This window comes from Silurus aristotelis (genome assembly GCF_946808225.1).
Source record: "Silurus aristotelis genome assembly, chromosome: 28".
Lineage (NCBI taxonomy): Eukaryota > Metazoa > Chordata > Actinopteri > Siluriformes > Siluridae > Silurus > Silurus aristotelis.
This window is the reverse complement of record NC_139601.1, coordinates 5,554,916-5,571,584: the sequence shown is the minus strand read 5'-3', so window position 1 is coordinate 5,571,584 and position 16,669 is coordinate 5,554,916. Positions and strand designations below refer to the sequence as shown.

Here is a 16,669-nt window from a genome sequence, read left to right as displayed (position 1 = left end):
CATATTTTTATTTATTCAGCTTTTTTTTTCTTTTTTTCCCAGTTTTTTTTTTTAAGGATTTCAGTTGCGTAAAATAATATCTCCAGATACAGGACTGTAAAACAGATTGTACAGACCGATGCGAAGGGGAACGACAAAAATATTCCACAGTAGAATGCAGAGCGCAAGCAGGGGAAAAGAATGTGTATTTCCACCACAGTTATTCAGAGGAGATTGTACATGTTCACCTTAAAGACACTTGCCAAAGACAGAACATGTTCACCAGTTATTCTTTTTTTTTTTTTTACTTAAAAGAAAGTGCATTTCTTTTCCTCTTAAACAGGAAATCAGTCTCAGTTTGCCTTCTGCTGTTAAAAATGTCTCAAGCGTGATCAATTGGTCTACAGATGTGTGACAGCTGTCCATCATGACTTAACATTATATTTCAACTTCAAACTGCAGCACTTCAAGGGCTGAGAGGTTTAAACTGTTCATGCTGACGTACGCGAACACCTCAGTCAACTGTGTTTCAAACTGATTGGTGTCAGACGTCATCAAAAACGCATGCATTTCTAGACAAACGAGCATGGCCAGCGTAAGAACTCATGCAGCGTGAGCATGTTTATGCATGCAGAAACAAATTATTTAGAAATTCTTGGAAATCACATAATGCAAGTTTGAGGACTTGTACACATATACAAAACATACTATTACTGTAGCTCCTATAAATAAATTAGCTTAATTAGGATTATTCTAAAACATTATTTGAAGACACCTGTAGTTGTAGGATGCAAGGAATGCAAATGAAAACCATTCAGGATTCTGAGTGAGAGAGCTAGTTTCAAAACTGAACTACATTAAGCTTGGAACTGAAATTGTGTTGAAAAAAAGTACATGGGTACAGATTTTCCGTATTCCAGTTTTCATTGCACTAGTCCTCTAGACGGGACGTCATAAATAAAAAAACACACTAAACAACACAAAAAAGCCCAAAACATACAAATACTAAAAATACTGTCTCGGAAAAGTGCACACAGTCGTATTTGTACATGACGGCAAAAAGAATACCACAGAAAGTCTTTGTTCTGTTTCGACACATCAGCTACCTGCGACTGATCGGCAGTAAGCCAGGACATTCGTTGTAGTGTTGAATGTTCCACAGCCATTCTCATGATAAAAGATCTCTAACGGAGGAATGGGATAATTTTTCCTATCTTTTGGATTGAGACAATACATATTATAAAGATCTAAAACACATCGTATAGCAGTACAGAAGTGTCAGGAATGTGACCGACGATGCGTTCTTTAACGAGACTGATTTATTTATACAATTTTGCTACTGCCCGACGGTTAACCCTAGCCCTGCTCAGGAGCTCCCCCTAGCACTCGTCTATGGTAAGGCTGATAAACTCCTGAATGCACTTCTTGTACTGCTGCTCAGTAGGACTGCTGCCGGGGTATTGACCTGGCTGTCCAAGGGGGCCGTCCGCCTCGCGCATTTCCTCGTTCATCCGAGCCAACCGCAACCTGACATAAAGACAATGTCAAACGGTTAAGAGCATTACCAGAGCTTTAATGACTCTTTATTGTTTTACAATGTCTGATTCTGATGCTCACAGAGTCACAATGTCCGCATTAGCTGCCTGCACAGCGATGCTCAAAGAGTCCTGACCGTCTTCATCCACCTCCATCTGAGACGCTCCTCGCTTCAGGAAGAGACACACTTGCCTGCAAACAGGAAAACGCATAGAAGAACTCATCAGCCAATCCATACCTACTACTTTTACCCTGGAGTACTTTTTAGAGAGAGTAGAATTTGAACACAGCACTGTGGGATTTCAAATGAGTGGTTAGGAGGTGTTAATGAATTTGATATAAGGAGCAGTTTTGACAGCAGTTCCAGCTCATAGTTTTGTGAATGGGGACTGTTGGTAGACAGCCATTTTCAGGTCTCTCCAGAGATGTTCAGTAAGTTTTAAGTCATGGCTCTAGCTGTGCCACTCTAGGACATTCACAGAGTTGTCCCTAAGCCACATCTGTGTTGTCTTTGCTGTGTGCTTAGGGCTTTTTTCATGTTGAAAAGTGAATATTCCACCCAGTCTGATGTCCTGAAGACTTGGAAACAAGTTTCTATTGAGGATATCTCTGTACTTTGACCCATTCAGCTTTCCGTACTACTGAACAACACCCCCCACATCATGATGCTGCCACCACCATGCTTCTCTGATGGGATCTTGTTCCTCATAGAGAGTCTGAGAGACCTTCAGGTGCTTTTTTGCCCATTCACATGTGTTTTCTCTGAGTAGAGGCTCGCGTCAAGCCACACTGCTATAACGCCAAGATCGGTGGAGGGCTACAGTGATGGCTGTCCTTTTTTAATAGCCTTCCCCAGATCTGAGCTTTGTAACAATCCTGTCTCTGACCTCTGTAGGCAGTTTTTTTGTCTTATGGTTTGTCAAATGTGAAGCCTTTTATTTATAGAGGTATGTGCCTTTCCAAAATCATGTCCGTTCAGTTTAATTTACTGTACTGTACTGCACTGTATATATTATAAATATATATAAAAAAATATACAAATATAATTAAAATCTTGTACAGTTCATATCTTTTCATAAAAAAAAAAAATAAAAAAAAATGATTTTCCTTCAATCCGTGCATAAAAAAATAATACAATTGCATCATAAACATCTGAAAGTCTACAGTATAAAGCCATAACGTGGCCCACCCTGTGTGACCTAAAGATGTGGCATGGTGAAGCGGGCCCCGTCCTCTTGCGTCTTTCTGATTTACATCAGCTCCGTTCTGCAACAGAAACTCACAGGCTACTAAAGAACCCTGAGGAGAGAGAGAGAAAGAGAGAAAGAGAGAGAGAGAAAGAAAGACATTGTGTTTGGAATATAATCATCTACTGGGTTTAACAGCAATGACTCAACATGGCCTACAAAGCAGCATTGAAAGTGACAGTCCAGGTTGACTCACCCCCACGACAGCCTGTATTAAAGGGCTTTTGCTCTCGTCCTCTTCATTAATAGAGTTGACGTCTGCCCCGTGTGCTAACGCCTCGGCCATGACAGGCAGGTTCCGGGCTTGTGAGGCTTTGTAGAGCAGCGCGCTGGGGTGAAGCTCCCGCACGTCCTCCAAGTCTGATGTCTCTGGCTCAACCTCCACCTCCCCACTGGATTCCTCTGAGTCTTTACACTCTACAGGAGGACATGGCACTTTTTGGGTTCTTGGTTTTATTTGAAATCCCACAGACAGTGGCAATGTTCTACATTTCTCTTGGCCTTCCATTATCTTTATATTATATTATTGGGCTGAAATTGGATTAAAAATTAAGGCACATTATATAAAAGCATTTTATATTTGAACATACATTTGGGAAATAAATCATCACCACATGTCTGTGGAATACCAGATTAGTTTTTGCTTTGCTCATATAATAAGGTCCAATTTTCTGGGAAGGCTTTCCACTAGTTTCTGGAGTATGGGTGTGGGAAATTGTGCTCATTTTGCCACAAGAGTATTAGTTAAGTCAGGCAATGATGTTGGATTAGGATGCCTGGTACACACTTGGCACTTAAAGTCACTTAAAAGTGTTTAAACGGCTTGAGTTCAGCTTTTATGCGACACTTGAGTTCTTCCACTGCAAAATGGACAAACTCATGGAGCTCAGATTGTCATGCTGGAAAACTTTGAGATCTTCCAGTTCTTGTGAAGAGAAAGTCTATACAATCTGTGTTTCCATCTTTGTGGCAACAGTTTAGAGAAGACCCACATATGGATGTGATGGTCAAATAGGCCATATAGTGTGCATGCTGCAGTGTTCTCAACCTTTTTCCTGAGTACTCACCCTCTTCTGTGACACTATCCACCACCGAGCCGAACACCAGGATATCAGAGCTTCCGTCTGTGCTGCCGCCGAGGCCGCTGTCACTGCTGAGACCTGTGGGGCCAAAAAGGGGCCAAGCCACGGACACGTTATTCACTCCACCGCCTCCTCAACCACATACCACACACGAAACCTCAAATCCTAGAAATTTTAAAACGGTGTAATGACTTACTGCGGGGCCCGGAGCCGGTGTCGAAGTAGGAGAAAAGTGAGTCCAATTCATCGGGACAGAAAAGTGATTCTCTGCGGAATTTGGCTGCTGCAGCAGCTGAGGTTAAAAACAAAGCAGGAAATAAGCACCAGTTAAATGCCTTGTCATAAATATACAATACATGACTGTCTTTGTCATGACATATAGTAGTATGAGCTATAATATGGTGCTATACCTTCAACATGAATTAAACACAACAATCAACCAGGTACAGTTTGTTTAAGTACCTGCAGATAAGTTAGCTGGTGACACACCTCCACCGTCATGCCTGTATTTGTGTCGTGCTTTCGGTGCGATGGCGCTGTTGTTCCTCCTGCATTTTTTCACATGCCAGTGATGAGACTTCCTGCCACCTTCGACCAGTGCCTCTAACCCGCACATTTTCTTTAGGAACTTCCTTTCCACATACTTCGCTTTGATCCAGGCTTCTTTCTCTTGCCTGAGAAGGAGAAAAGAAAAAAAACTTTTTTTTAATAAGGACCCTTCATGACAAATAGGTGATCTTTCTCACGATGTGTATGCGCTAACTAACCTTGAGCTGTTGGGTCCAGGTTTTTTCAGACCTCTTTCTTCACAGGCTCCCTCATAGACGTGATTAATTACCGTGTTACCGAGCTCACACATTAACTATTTTGAGAGAGACAGGGATTGGGAATAGGATATTGTCATGACGTTTACAGACGCTGCAAAAGCAATTAGAGGAAAACCGACAGGAGTTTTATTACCTTCATTAATTCTGGTTCCCAGGAGTCCAGTGTTAAAGAGCGCACCTTGGAGCAATGTACACCCAAACTCCTACAAAGAATTAGAACATCACTACAGCATGATTAAACATTATGACTCATTATAGAGTTGGGCATTTTAAACATTTTCGTTGCATTTGTCCTACAAGGTTTGGATTAGATTTTTATCTCCTGTCATAGTGGCAGAACTGTATAAAAGAATAATCATGAATAGCTGGCAAAAAGCCAGGGCCATTACATACAAGTGTATTTATCTATATTTCTATCTAAAATACTTCATGTCTCCAGTGTGTCCCCTTGTGTGTTTTGTCTGCTAATACTGAATGCCTCTTATTGTCTTTGTGTCTTGTCTCCTTCCGTCTTTAGAAAAAAACTGCAGAGATTTAATCTGATCAGACAGAGCGGTGCCACTAATCCACAAAGACCTTAGGTAGAAGAGGTGGCGTCAGTTACGGTCATAACTATACATCTTGCTGATGTTTAGTTTAGTTAAAATGATTCTTTGAGGTAAAACAACAGGCAGATTCTTTATATGTGGTTTAAATGCGGTCATGTTTTATGGCAGGAAATACAACTTGTAATTGGTATATATGAGCTGTAATATAATATGTTATATATTCACTTAATTATGGTTCACTATATTACAAATTAAATTAAAATGTGCAATCATTGTCCTTATACTATACTAATATTACAGTAGTGATTGTCACTATCCTTCAATTTACTGCACAATGATCCGTACTCCATTTGTGTTTAAAGCTGTGAGAGGGCTCCAGGTGTTACCTGTGGATGCCTGAGCACTCAATGCACAACAGGATGCCCAGGTTGATGCTGGCCCAGCGTGGCTCGGCCTGACCGCAGTCACAGCACACCTCATTTCCTGGGAGAGACTGTATTCGATGCAGGACATTCTCCCCTCTCACACTTCTCTCCCGTGGCTCGCTGGTCGAGTCGATGCTGCTGGTGGAGGGAGACGCCGTCCTGTCCAAACGCTGACAAGAGAGAGAGACACACTGCATTTAAAAGTGATACAGAATATAGAACCAAATATTGTAGGTATAAACTATAATGTATTTATAAAGTATAATGTATGTAAACAATATACAAGTTTGTCTTAATTTGATAGTAAACAACTGCATGTGGTTGGTGAACAGTGGGATTGTGCATTACTGCATTTTACTTCTTTCTTCCTCTTGCTACCATGTTCATACAATTGTTCTTTCGTGTTTATATAAAAAAAAATCTGAAACACATCATGTGATTTTGCCTGCAATTATTGTACAGAAATGTATATAGTTTGCACGTTTATATTTAAGGTAAAATATTATTTGAATTGCATACTTGCCTATAAACCATTTACTAAGGTAGTGTCTCTTTGTTCCCATATTAAAAGTATAAAAATGTGAAAACCCCTGGGTTGGTTCAAGTACAGTAAAATGAGCTTAGATGCATTTAGATGACATGTAAGAGATAACTGTTAACTAGAATTTTTGTTGGTTCATTTACATAAACAATGCCACATTGTTTACTGTAGTCGTGGCTGCTTGTTGTGAATATGCTGAAATACAGCAGATAGTGTCACGAGTATCTACCTCTATATAGTAGTTATCTGTGATCTCTCTGTAGGCTGAGGCGATGCTGGCCTGCACAGCCTGAATCCAGGCCTGACGCAGCTTCTCAGACTCGGCTTGCAACATGCAGCTTCTGTAACATCGAAAAAAAAAGGTGACTATTAGTCACATACCCATATTGATACACTTCTCTGATATGCAGCCGAAATCCTAACAATCTAACTACACATACTTTGTAGGTGACACCACTTCAAAGCAGAACCGCCTTTCGATGTCCTCACAAGGTTTAACCGAACAAAGTCTCAAGTCTTCCACGACAACCGTAAGAGCATCCTGTTATAAAACAGTTAAAAATGTATTTTTGTTACTCCATAACTTTTTTAAACACTCCATATTTATATTACATCAGAGTATAACTGGAGTTACCTTAAGCCTCTTCTGATAGACCAGCTGGCTGTTCTGTATTGAGAACCATCGCCTGAATAGTGGAGCAAAGAAATGTTTAAATAACTTTTTTTTTTCTATATTGGCAACTTTGAGAGTTGAGATTTCTTCCAATTACCTATTCCATGTTTTGAAAGCATTTGTAGAGCGCTTAAACAGATATCCCTCCATCACTATCCCGTTTGGGGCGTCCACATTAAATTCGACCTTGGAATCATCGCAGACGAAGTCCTGCAAATAAATGGTTGTTAACGATATACTAATGAGTCACATTGTCCCACTTAAAGACAGACAAAAGTTCACCGTGAGGAAATTAATTCATTTCCACCATTTGAGTCAAAAACATCAATATAATCAATCATCATTTCAATATACAATAGGCATGTGGTTTATTTGTTATTTGCAGTTTATTAACTAATCGAAAGTAGATCGTTGACTCGAGCGAACATTTTCATAATAACGTTATTCATATTAAATATCTAAATATTTGCATTTATATTCTACAAGATACTCGATTTCAGTGAATAATTAGGTGGATTTAAGACCGGTGATGCATAGACATGTTCACGCATCAAATTATTTTGGAGTCCACCCATTAATCATCCCTGAGTAATCAAAAATCTCTTGGTGTACAACATAACACGTACATAACATAGAGCTCATTGCAACCCTTGAGCATATTGATGTTCTTGCAAATTAACTGCGTAATCTCCCCAGATCCAGACTTTCATTATTCTGCTGATTAGATTCATTATAATCACTTAAGTGATGAATGAATATAACATAAGTGTATACGCGAATAGTAAGTCAGTGGTTAAAGTCGTTAATGAGAACTGCAATGAATTGAGCACCCTTTATATGGAAAAAGAAAACATGCTGAACTGTTTATTTCCACACAGAATACCAAGAAAAATGAATACAGACCTTTTGACTATCTTAATGATTAAATGCTTTGTTAACTCATGCTGCAGTGAAGTTTGAATGCTTTCTGTAACTTAATGGCACCTGACCACAAACAAACACTTGAATTAAAATGTTTACTATGAGTGCTACTAATGCGTAATAGACTCAATCAGCCGGAAAAAAAATCAATGAAGCACAAGCCTAAATTATATAGTATTTTTCTGTTATGCTGGACAATGCAGACAGGAGTATATTTAATAGAGCACAATGCATATACTAGACATAATCTATAATGTAATCTTTATATTCTTAGATCCTTCATTTATATTAAAGATCCATGGATTGCATTGTTTTAACTTGGAATGGAGAAAGCCTCAGGATAGAGTCAGGAAGTCTCTCTAATCTCTGAAGCTTTTTATAATACAGTTGAGTAGGAAATGGAAATAACGTCTATTTTACAGCTATAAAAAAATTTGATGCAATAAAAAAAAGTTACAGAATAAATAGCTTGGGATCAACTTAATAGATGATAAAAAAAAAACTATTAATATAAATGGTCTTCAGACCTTGAAATGATTGTGTGACACCTGTGTTATAGTGGTGATGTTTAGAGGATATGAAACAAAGTGGGGATGCTATAAAAAGGAAAGAATTCAAGAAAGAAATATTTTCATTAGATTAAAAGAGATTAAGTAGTAAAATTGTATATCTTTTGATAATGAAGGGATATCAGTGGAACATAAGTGTTGGTCTAAGTTAAATTCTTAATTTTCTTGAAAAAACAACAACACAGCTTTAGTTTAAAATAAATAAATAAATAAATAGAGAGAGAGAGAGAGAGAGAGAGAGAGAGAGAGAGAGAAAGGGACATGAGCAAATTGCTGAACTCACCAAAGAATAATCCAACCTCCATAATTTCCCAAAAATCTTCATCTTTACAAAAAGTTTTTCCAGCAGCATTAGTAAATCAGAAAAGGTTCCTGATTTCCAGAGTCCCTCGAAAGCACTTAAAAAGTTCATCTATCTATTACCCAAAGTCTCTGAACTCTGTAATCTTTCCACTGAGGAACATGCACGTGAACCTTACAGCAGCACGGCTTCAAAACGAGTGACGACACCGCCCTTGTGTGCAGTGCGTCTTCTTATCTTCCACCTGCTCCAGTGCAGCTCCTCTGGCAAGTTTTGCAGCTTGGTATCCACACAATTAGCATACAGCTGCCTATTTCTTTTGCGTAAGCAGCCCCTGACCTGATCATACACATTATTTCACAGCCACGAGCAGAGCAAACGCTTGTACCGTGGATTTACGAGTGCCTTCTTGCTCGTTGTTCCTCCCCCGGCCTGCTGCAAGGCTTGCCTTTAAACGGAGCATGGCGGAGCTCGGGGGCAGGGGGTGGGGAGTCACTTGCTTTGGTTTTGGAATAGCCAGCGTCCATCTGTCTGGCAGTCCACAAAACAATACCTGCTTAATCAAGCAAACAATATTGCCCCTCACAAGCCTCCCACGTGCATGTGCTTCCCTCCAGCACTGATACACTTGCAGGCAGGTTCCCATGTGGAACTGGATATGCTGCCTGACCCGAGCTTTCACTTCTATTGACTTTCAATTTGTTACAATGGTAAGAAAGTTGTGCCTCTGTCTACAACACCTACATCCTTACTACTGAATGCATTTCAGGACAGCACACTAGGAGGGTAACACAATGCCACTGCACTGATCTGTATCAGTGTTTGCTTAGTGCTAAAAAGCGAGCTTACTATTGTTTATAACATCAAGGTCTTTATTTATTTATTTGTTTGTTTTTAAACAGCAGCAGACATGGACTGATGATGATATAGTGCCCTGTGCACTGCTTGTGGTCTGCGTAGGCAATAAGGAGCGGCAGATTTGTATGTAAATCTGAAATGCGCACTTACCACTGTTAACTAGTTTCCCATGCAAAAACGGAGAAAATGTTTTTCCTTTAAATATGTGTCCTTTTTGCTATTTCTGAAGTCTTTTCAAAACTAGTGTTTTTGTGCAGATTTTGAGTTCTGGTGGGGATTTTGCATGAACACCTTTTTAAACACAACAATAGAAAAGTGAATAGTATTTCACCAATCATATTTCACCCATATTTATGTTCATTAAGAACAAATTAAATCTTGTTTGATCCATAAGAATGTATTCATCTTTAATTACATCCATATTATTCACTATTTCCCACTAAACAGAAATCTCAAATTTTCGCATTGCTTTTTTTTAATTGTCTGTCATGTTTGCACAGCACCCTTTCACACGTGTTGAGACACAGCTGCCAGAACATACCATAACTCTGTAGGACAATGATAATAGGGGCGTCCCAGGGGTGTCACAATGAAGTTAGCTTCACAAAAAAAGGCCAGTGTGTGCATTATTCTGCGTGAAAGTGAAGTTTATGTCCATGTGTGTGTGTAGCGTGGCAGATGTAACGTGGGGCAGGAACAGGAGAGAGACTATAAGACAGCCGGGCCGATCGTAACTCTGCCACCGGAGACATGAGAAAGTGCAAAAGAGGGTGGGATGGAATGAAAAGGCTCTGCACAAGAATCTGATAAATCGGTGGACCGCCCTCTCATCACTGCTCCCAGGAAGCGGAAATAAGCGTGTGAAGATGTGGTTTTGTTAAAAGTGTGTGATCAGAGGAACAGTTATTTATTTCATGGTATGTCCATCTCCAGCTGCAGCTGAGCTATTGCTTCAGGATATTTGTTTTAGGTGCTCTGCATGTTGGACAAGACAATCTTAAAAAGCCACCTAGACCTTCTAAAAGGCATTTTGTTAACATGCAGGCTCTTTTATCCACGTCTGATATGGGCGATTGTCTCTAAAGAGCTTTTAGTCTACTAAATATGGGTCATACAAAGTGAAAATCAAGCTGTGTGGGGTCATAGGGTTAGTAAAGGTTATGATCCCTCCACACTTTCTTTATAAAAGAGCCGTGAACTCATGGCAGCAGGATCTATGACAGACAGCTCTGTTCTCTAGTGGAAGTCGGAAGGGGGCGGGCAGAGGTCTCAATCTACTAATGATAAGCATCAACCTAATACTTTTACACACTAATTCACCTTATTTTTATTTACAAATATATTTTTATTGTTGCTAACAAACAGGACCCGAGGTTACCTAGTGGTGGGACTAAAACTATTGATCCAGCACAATTATGCTGCAACTTTTACAGAACAAACAGTATTATTTAATTTATTTGTAAAAGTTGTCAACTAAATGAAGTTTGCTTCGTTGATAATCATGCTGGTTATTTTGATTGTATCACAAAATTCGATGAAATTAAACTTTTTTTTACCATTGCAATTTAGTGTTATGTTCCAGAAAAAAAAAAATCCTTTGGTGAATGACATACTTGTCTGTTCAAAGCACAGTATTCTATATTTATCTATACAATTCTCAATTTTAGCCAGGACCACTTTATCCCCTATAATTAATCATTCCACCCTTGTCTGGTCATCCTTACACTATACTCGATGGCACCTGTTTAAAAAGGCATCTGAATGCCAAATTCTGTCACTATTTTGTCAAAGTCAGCACCAAACCTCCTTTAAAGCCCCGTCCCTTGTGTAGCGCAGATGGCTCATTTCACCTGTAATCCTTATTCTCAGTGATGCAGACTTGCCCCAGAGGGAACGACTCCACTGTGTCCCCACATGTGTGTATGCAGGGCCGAGGTTTAAATTGGACTGCACATGTGTGGGGACAGTTGGTGGCACTAATTCAACAGTGATGTTTTTTTGGCACGCCACCTCCATTTCTGTGGCTCGATTAGCTCTGCGCCAGTGCCATCTGCTCCAATTAGTGAACCTGGCCTTGAATCTAACTCTACCTCTAATCCAGAATGCACCTGGTGCTCCTGTACCTAACCACCATGTTGTACAAGAATGTCAGAAAGTCTCTCTGTAAAATCTGCGGATCAGCAGATTTTCTTACCCGATTTTCAGTTGATTCCAATAAACATTAATGATACTGTGAGCTTGTTTTAACCGAAACACAAATACAGAGCAACCTGAGAGCATCCGGACTATATACATTTTATTTTTGTTTGTCTTCTGCTTAGGAGTTTATTCTGTTGGATCGGCTTCATTCAGGTTGCTTGACCTGTTAGTAGATTTGCTCATTTCTCATGCACTTTATATTATTTTTGGCAAAGGAACTGTGCTAACTAGACCACAGAGATTTGAGAAGGACTCTAAATAACGAATAGTGTTGCTGTTAAAACACCATGGTATTTATTATTATAATACATTATACATATAATGACTATTTCAGTATCTTTTTTTTTGCCAATTACATAAATGTAGCTACTGTAGGTTAGAACCTCTGTCAATAAAAAAAAAACACAATCTTTCTACACAGCACCAGTCGAATCCTACATGCAAATGTGTGTATGTATGCTTTATGTGTGTGTGTATACAGACAAAAGCAGGGTTCACTCCTACTGCTGTGTCACTGAGGATCGAACTAAAAGGCAGACGGTGTCGTAAAAATGATTCTAAAGCACACACCACCTCCTGCGCTTATTCACATTTTAAGCATTCGGGATGAATACATTCATGGCCCACGTGTTGTTGGACTGTCTCAGTATGTGTTTCCTTATTTCCCACACTCAAATCCAAACACACACACACACACACACACACACACACCCACACACACAATTGACCACATTTTGCATGCAACATAAATCAGTGTTTTATAAACTGAGAATGAATCACTCATATTTAGAATAAATATGCATTGCAGGCTTTGGATCCGAAAGTGACTCATAAACCTCGGTATGATCGAATAAGGACACGACACTGAACATTTCGATATGATTATAAATCCACTACGGTGAGGTATAAAAAAGCCATAAATTCACTCACCTGCATCAAAGTCTGTGGAGGCAGGATAGAGGGGGAAATCATGTATATAGGAGACACAGACAAAAAAGGTAATTATTCAATTAATGCCTTAGTAAATGCGTTTTGCTTTTTCAAAATATATGCACAAAAGTAACTCTAGTAAAACATGTTCCTTATTATAACAGCAAATGTGGTCTAAATGTATAATGTTCAAAAAGCACCAAGAATCTTATGGTCCATAAATGTTTATCCATTGAGTGTTGGGCTATAAAATGAATTCAATGAATATGGCAATAAATTAGTAAACAATCTTAAATCTTTTCAATCTTAACAACCTCTGTAATTACTTACTTTCAAAATCATTTCTTGATAACTAATTATGTGAGCGTATTTAGAGGACCGCATTATATAGTAATATGTTATAATACTATATAACATTATATTACTATATATCTGTTTCATTATTGCCATTAAGTGAATCGGAATTCTTCATTTTAGACTTCTGTTTATATTTGTCTGTCCTGGAAATGAGCTTGTTGCACTTTTTCCCTGGCATATGTACTTTCCACACAGGATGTGAGATCAGCTGGGAAAAGAATAACATTGTTTTTTTTGTTAATTGCACTTTGCTTCAATTATAGTGTAAAGCCCTAAAATGACAAATAGCTGGTGTAAATGCACAACTGTCACTATGGTTTTATCAACAAAAATAAATAACATATAATAAGATTCAGGGACATGAGATGTTATGGGATTGTTTATGTTTGTGAATCCATTCTGGACTAAAAAGGAATGAGTGGACATTTATGAATATAAATTCGGGACCTGATTTACCCGGCTCAGGATACCAATGCCCTGTTGGCTAGCAATGTGTAAACAGATGGTCAGTGCATGGGTGGCAAATAGTGTGGACATGTATTTCTGTGTGTGTGTGTGGGTGTGTGTGTGTGTGTGTGTCATGAGGCTAACAGACCCCAGGCTAGTCAAGGAACTGTGTATAGTCCTTATGTAGATAAGATTTTACATAAAAGACCTATAAAAACAAATGACACCAAGTCACATGATCACTGAGCCCAATCATATCAGATGCATGTTATCATATGTGACGTGTGTTTCTGATAGACACCGGCCTAAATGTGAGGGAAGACGTGTGGCGCTCACCCTTTGTTGGATGATGGCATGCTGGTGCTCCATCACTCTCTTTTCCATGGCTGAGTTGATTACCAGCTGATCCAGCTGTAGCGAGGATACATACAGCAGATGAGTAAACACCCCATACATCATACATAAGACCAGAGTTTATTTATTACATTTATGTATATTCAGGGGATTTAAGAGCTTTATTTAGTGCCAGTTCTCAGTTATATAGCTTTTTTAACTATAGTTCTAACTCAGACAATAGAGACTCCTTCCAAAAACATGCTAAATTGTCTTCTTACTTCTTTAAACAGCCATACAGCTACCCCTGTAAATTGTTACTAATCAAACGGGTCTGAGAATACAACAGCACTGTGGTATGAATGTAAAAAAATAAATCAATGCTTTACATATTATATAAAGCTGGGTTCCAATTTTTTGCTTCACACAAGTCAAATCAGTTTTTCACAGTTTATAGCATTTGGCAGAATTGGATTAGCTGATCTACTCTTAAAAAGTACTGATAATCCACCACACATGGTCTGAAGAAGCTGCCAGGGAACAGATTACTCGTTCTTTAACTCATTAGAACTGTGTTGGAGTGTAACGCACATAAAAACCATTATGAAGCAGCACCTCACCTCAGCAGCAAGCTTTTTCATGTATGGGTCGAGTTCATCCAGAAGGTTGTATCCCTGCTGGAACAGCGAGTACTGTGCATGCATGAAGGACAGCATCTATACAATGCAAGGAAGGAAGAACCAGAGTAAGAGACAGGGTTCTGTTCCATCAGTGGTGCTGAAACTGTAAAGTACAAACGCTACACATGCACATGCAATGCTCATTTAACGTTTAGGTGGAGACTCAGCTGAGAGAGTAAAGCATAGAAGGATAAACACTTACCGAGTCTAGGATTTCAAACTTCTTTTTGGCCTGTAAGACATTGATCTATGGAGAAAATGAGTTTAGGTTTAGGTAAGACGCGAAGACAACTGCATTAGAATGCTACAGCGCCACTCAGTGGAGCTAAAAATACTGCAGGCTATGAGTCTATTTATTAATATGAATTCCGTACCACTCAACCCAGTCTCTATTTGGCACGACTACCTGAATGTACGGTTACCCTGAACAATAATGATTTTGAAGAACTTATAGAGGAAGTATAAGATCAGATAAAATGTATATGTGCTTTAGTACAAAGCTTTCATAAATTCACTACTGATTTATAGCTTTAAATTTACGTTGCAAATCTACATATTCCCTTAAAACCTCCAAAATTGAACAAATTTCTGTGTTGATTTTAATTTGGAAAATCTACTGCCTACACTTCACATTTTAATGGGTACTTATTAAAGAGGAGATATATATATTTTAACCCTTGAAGGAATAGTTTGTTTCCTTATGTCTGATCACTATTACTATGGAAACACTAAAAATACTGACCTTCATATGAGTGCATATCAGACCATACTACTACTTTTAGGTTAAATCTTGCAAAATAGAGTATACACACAGAACACTTGATGTGCCTAATTGCCTAATCGTGTTCTACATGGTTTATTCTGTTTTGACCCTTGCCTTGCTTAATAAATAAAATGCCTTGCTCAGATACTTATTCCTGTCAGTGTTTGAATAAAGCTATTGTTATCACATTAAAATTTGAATTGTGTTTTTGGCTTTGTTAAATCACATAGATCCTCAACCATCTCCCTCAAGTTCAGTTCTTTACAGTATAATAAGCAAGGCTTGAATGAAAATTCTTTTTTATTTACTATTTCAGACATGTACACAAACAAACGCCTTATTTTATATGCCTTATTTTTATAGGTATGTAAAGCCTGGCTTCCTTTTTTAAAACTGAACCACTTTGGTGCTTTTTTGTGTGGTCAGTCACCTGTAGCACATAGTCGAGGGCGAGATGTCTGAAACATTTCCGGGTCACGACAAGCGCGCCGCTGGCTTCTTCCACCTCGTGCGGCTTGTTGCGGGGAGCCTGAGCGTTTTTCACCTGTGCTATCTCCATGTCCTCTCGCACTTTGTCAAATTGCTTCTTTGTCTCCTTAAACTTGCGCACATCTCTGCATTGTGGAAAGCAAGAATTGTTAGATAAACTACATACATGATTATGGAAATAAGGGAACTTTCTTCTACAAAAAAGCTTACTTACTCCTTGACAAACGTGTGCAACTGCTGCTTAATGGATCTCTGAGCCTGGTCAAAGAGGATCTAGAAAAGACAAAGGAAAATATGTCAGACTGCCTTTTAGTTTTTGCCTTCATTCAGTACCACAGAAGCATCTTTGTGTGAAATGACTAGAACTCTGAAGCAAAAAACAGATTTCTAAGACCACCATGTTCAATCCCAAATGTTCTTCCAACACATCTGACCCTGGGTTTAACAATTAGGAGGATAAATTGTACAGCTCAGTGGTTCCCGAGGCTATGCAGCAGATCTAAACAGTCCATGACCACATACGAACACTAGATGGCAACGTTGCAGTTGCATAACCAACAATGCACTAATCCTGACACCCCCACCTCCCCTTATTTCTTCATTTAAGCTTTGAATTATTACCTAAACTGATGTTTGTGCACTGACGTGGATGCATGGAGTAAAAAAGAATACTGCTGAGTTTATTTGTCTAAAATAATCTTTTATTGAAAGGCAAATAGATAAAGAACCAGAAAATAATCTACACCAGACCAAAAAAGGCAGACGTTTAAAAAAACATGTCTCCATGAGTAATATGAGTTAGTAAAAGCAGGATGCAAACATTGAAATTGAGTTTAATCTGTGAATTGTTGCCAGAGATGCAAGCAGGCAACACCCAGGCAAAGCAGCAACAAACTAGTATGGTTCATAAATGTATAGAATGATTCCTGGGTCAAAAGCAGGAAATATTCCGGACCAAACTAGA

At 38.8% G+C, this 16,669-nt stretch overlaps 1 protein-coding gene across 1 annotated transcript in view; it reads right to left on the bottom strand.

The window, feature by feature from the left end:
- acap3b (ArfGAP with coiled-coil, ankyrin repeat and PH domains 3b) overlaps positions 1-16,669 on the bottom strand; it is a 51,265-nt gene that overhangs the window by 2,031 nt on the left and 32,565 nt on the right. Inside the window, exons 5-24 of the mRNA XM_083534095.1 lie at positions 15,920-15,978; positions 15,647-15,830; positions 14,656-14,700; positions 14,394-14,489; positions 13,777-13,851; positions 12,637-12,648; positions 6,956-7,068; positions 6,820-6,871; positions 6,626-6,726; positions 6,415-6,526; positions 5,606-5,814; positions 4,805-4,874; positions 4,612-4,706; positions 4,307-4,518; positions 4,041-4,136; positions 3,830-3,922; positions 2,959-3,179; positions 2,705-2,814; positions 1,597-1,707; positions 1,445-1,506 (exon numbers count right to left, since the gene is read on the bottom strand). Coding sequence (XP_083390221.1) covers positions 1,445-1,506; positions 1,597-1,707; positions 2,705-2,814; positions 2,959-3,179; positions 3,830-3,922; positions 4,041-4,136; positions 4,307-4,518; positions 4,612-4,706; positions 4,805-4,874; positions 5,606-5,814; positions 6,415-6,526; positions 6,626-6,726; positions 6,820-6,871; positions 6,956-7,068; positions 12,637-12,648; positions 13,777-13,851; positions 14,394-14,489; positions 14,656-14,700; positions 15,647-15,830; positions 15,920-15,978 — 2,128 coding nt within the window. The remainder of the gene's footprint in view (positions 1-1,444; positions 1,507-1,596; positions 1,708-2,704; positions 2,815-2,958; positions 3,180-3,829; positions 3,923-4,040; positions 4,137-4,306; positions 4,519-4,611; positions 4,707-4,804; positions 4,875-5,605; positions 5,815-6,414; positions 6,527-6,625; positions 6,727-6,819; positions 6,872-6,955; positions 7,069-12,636; positions 12,649-13,776; positions 13,852-14,393; positions 14,490-14,655; positions 14,701-15,646; positions 15,831-15,919; positions 15,979-16,669) is intronic.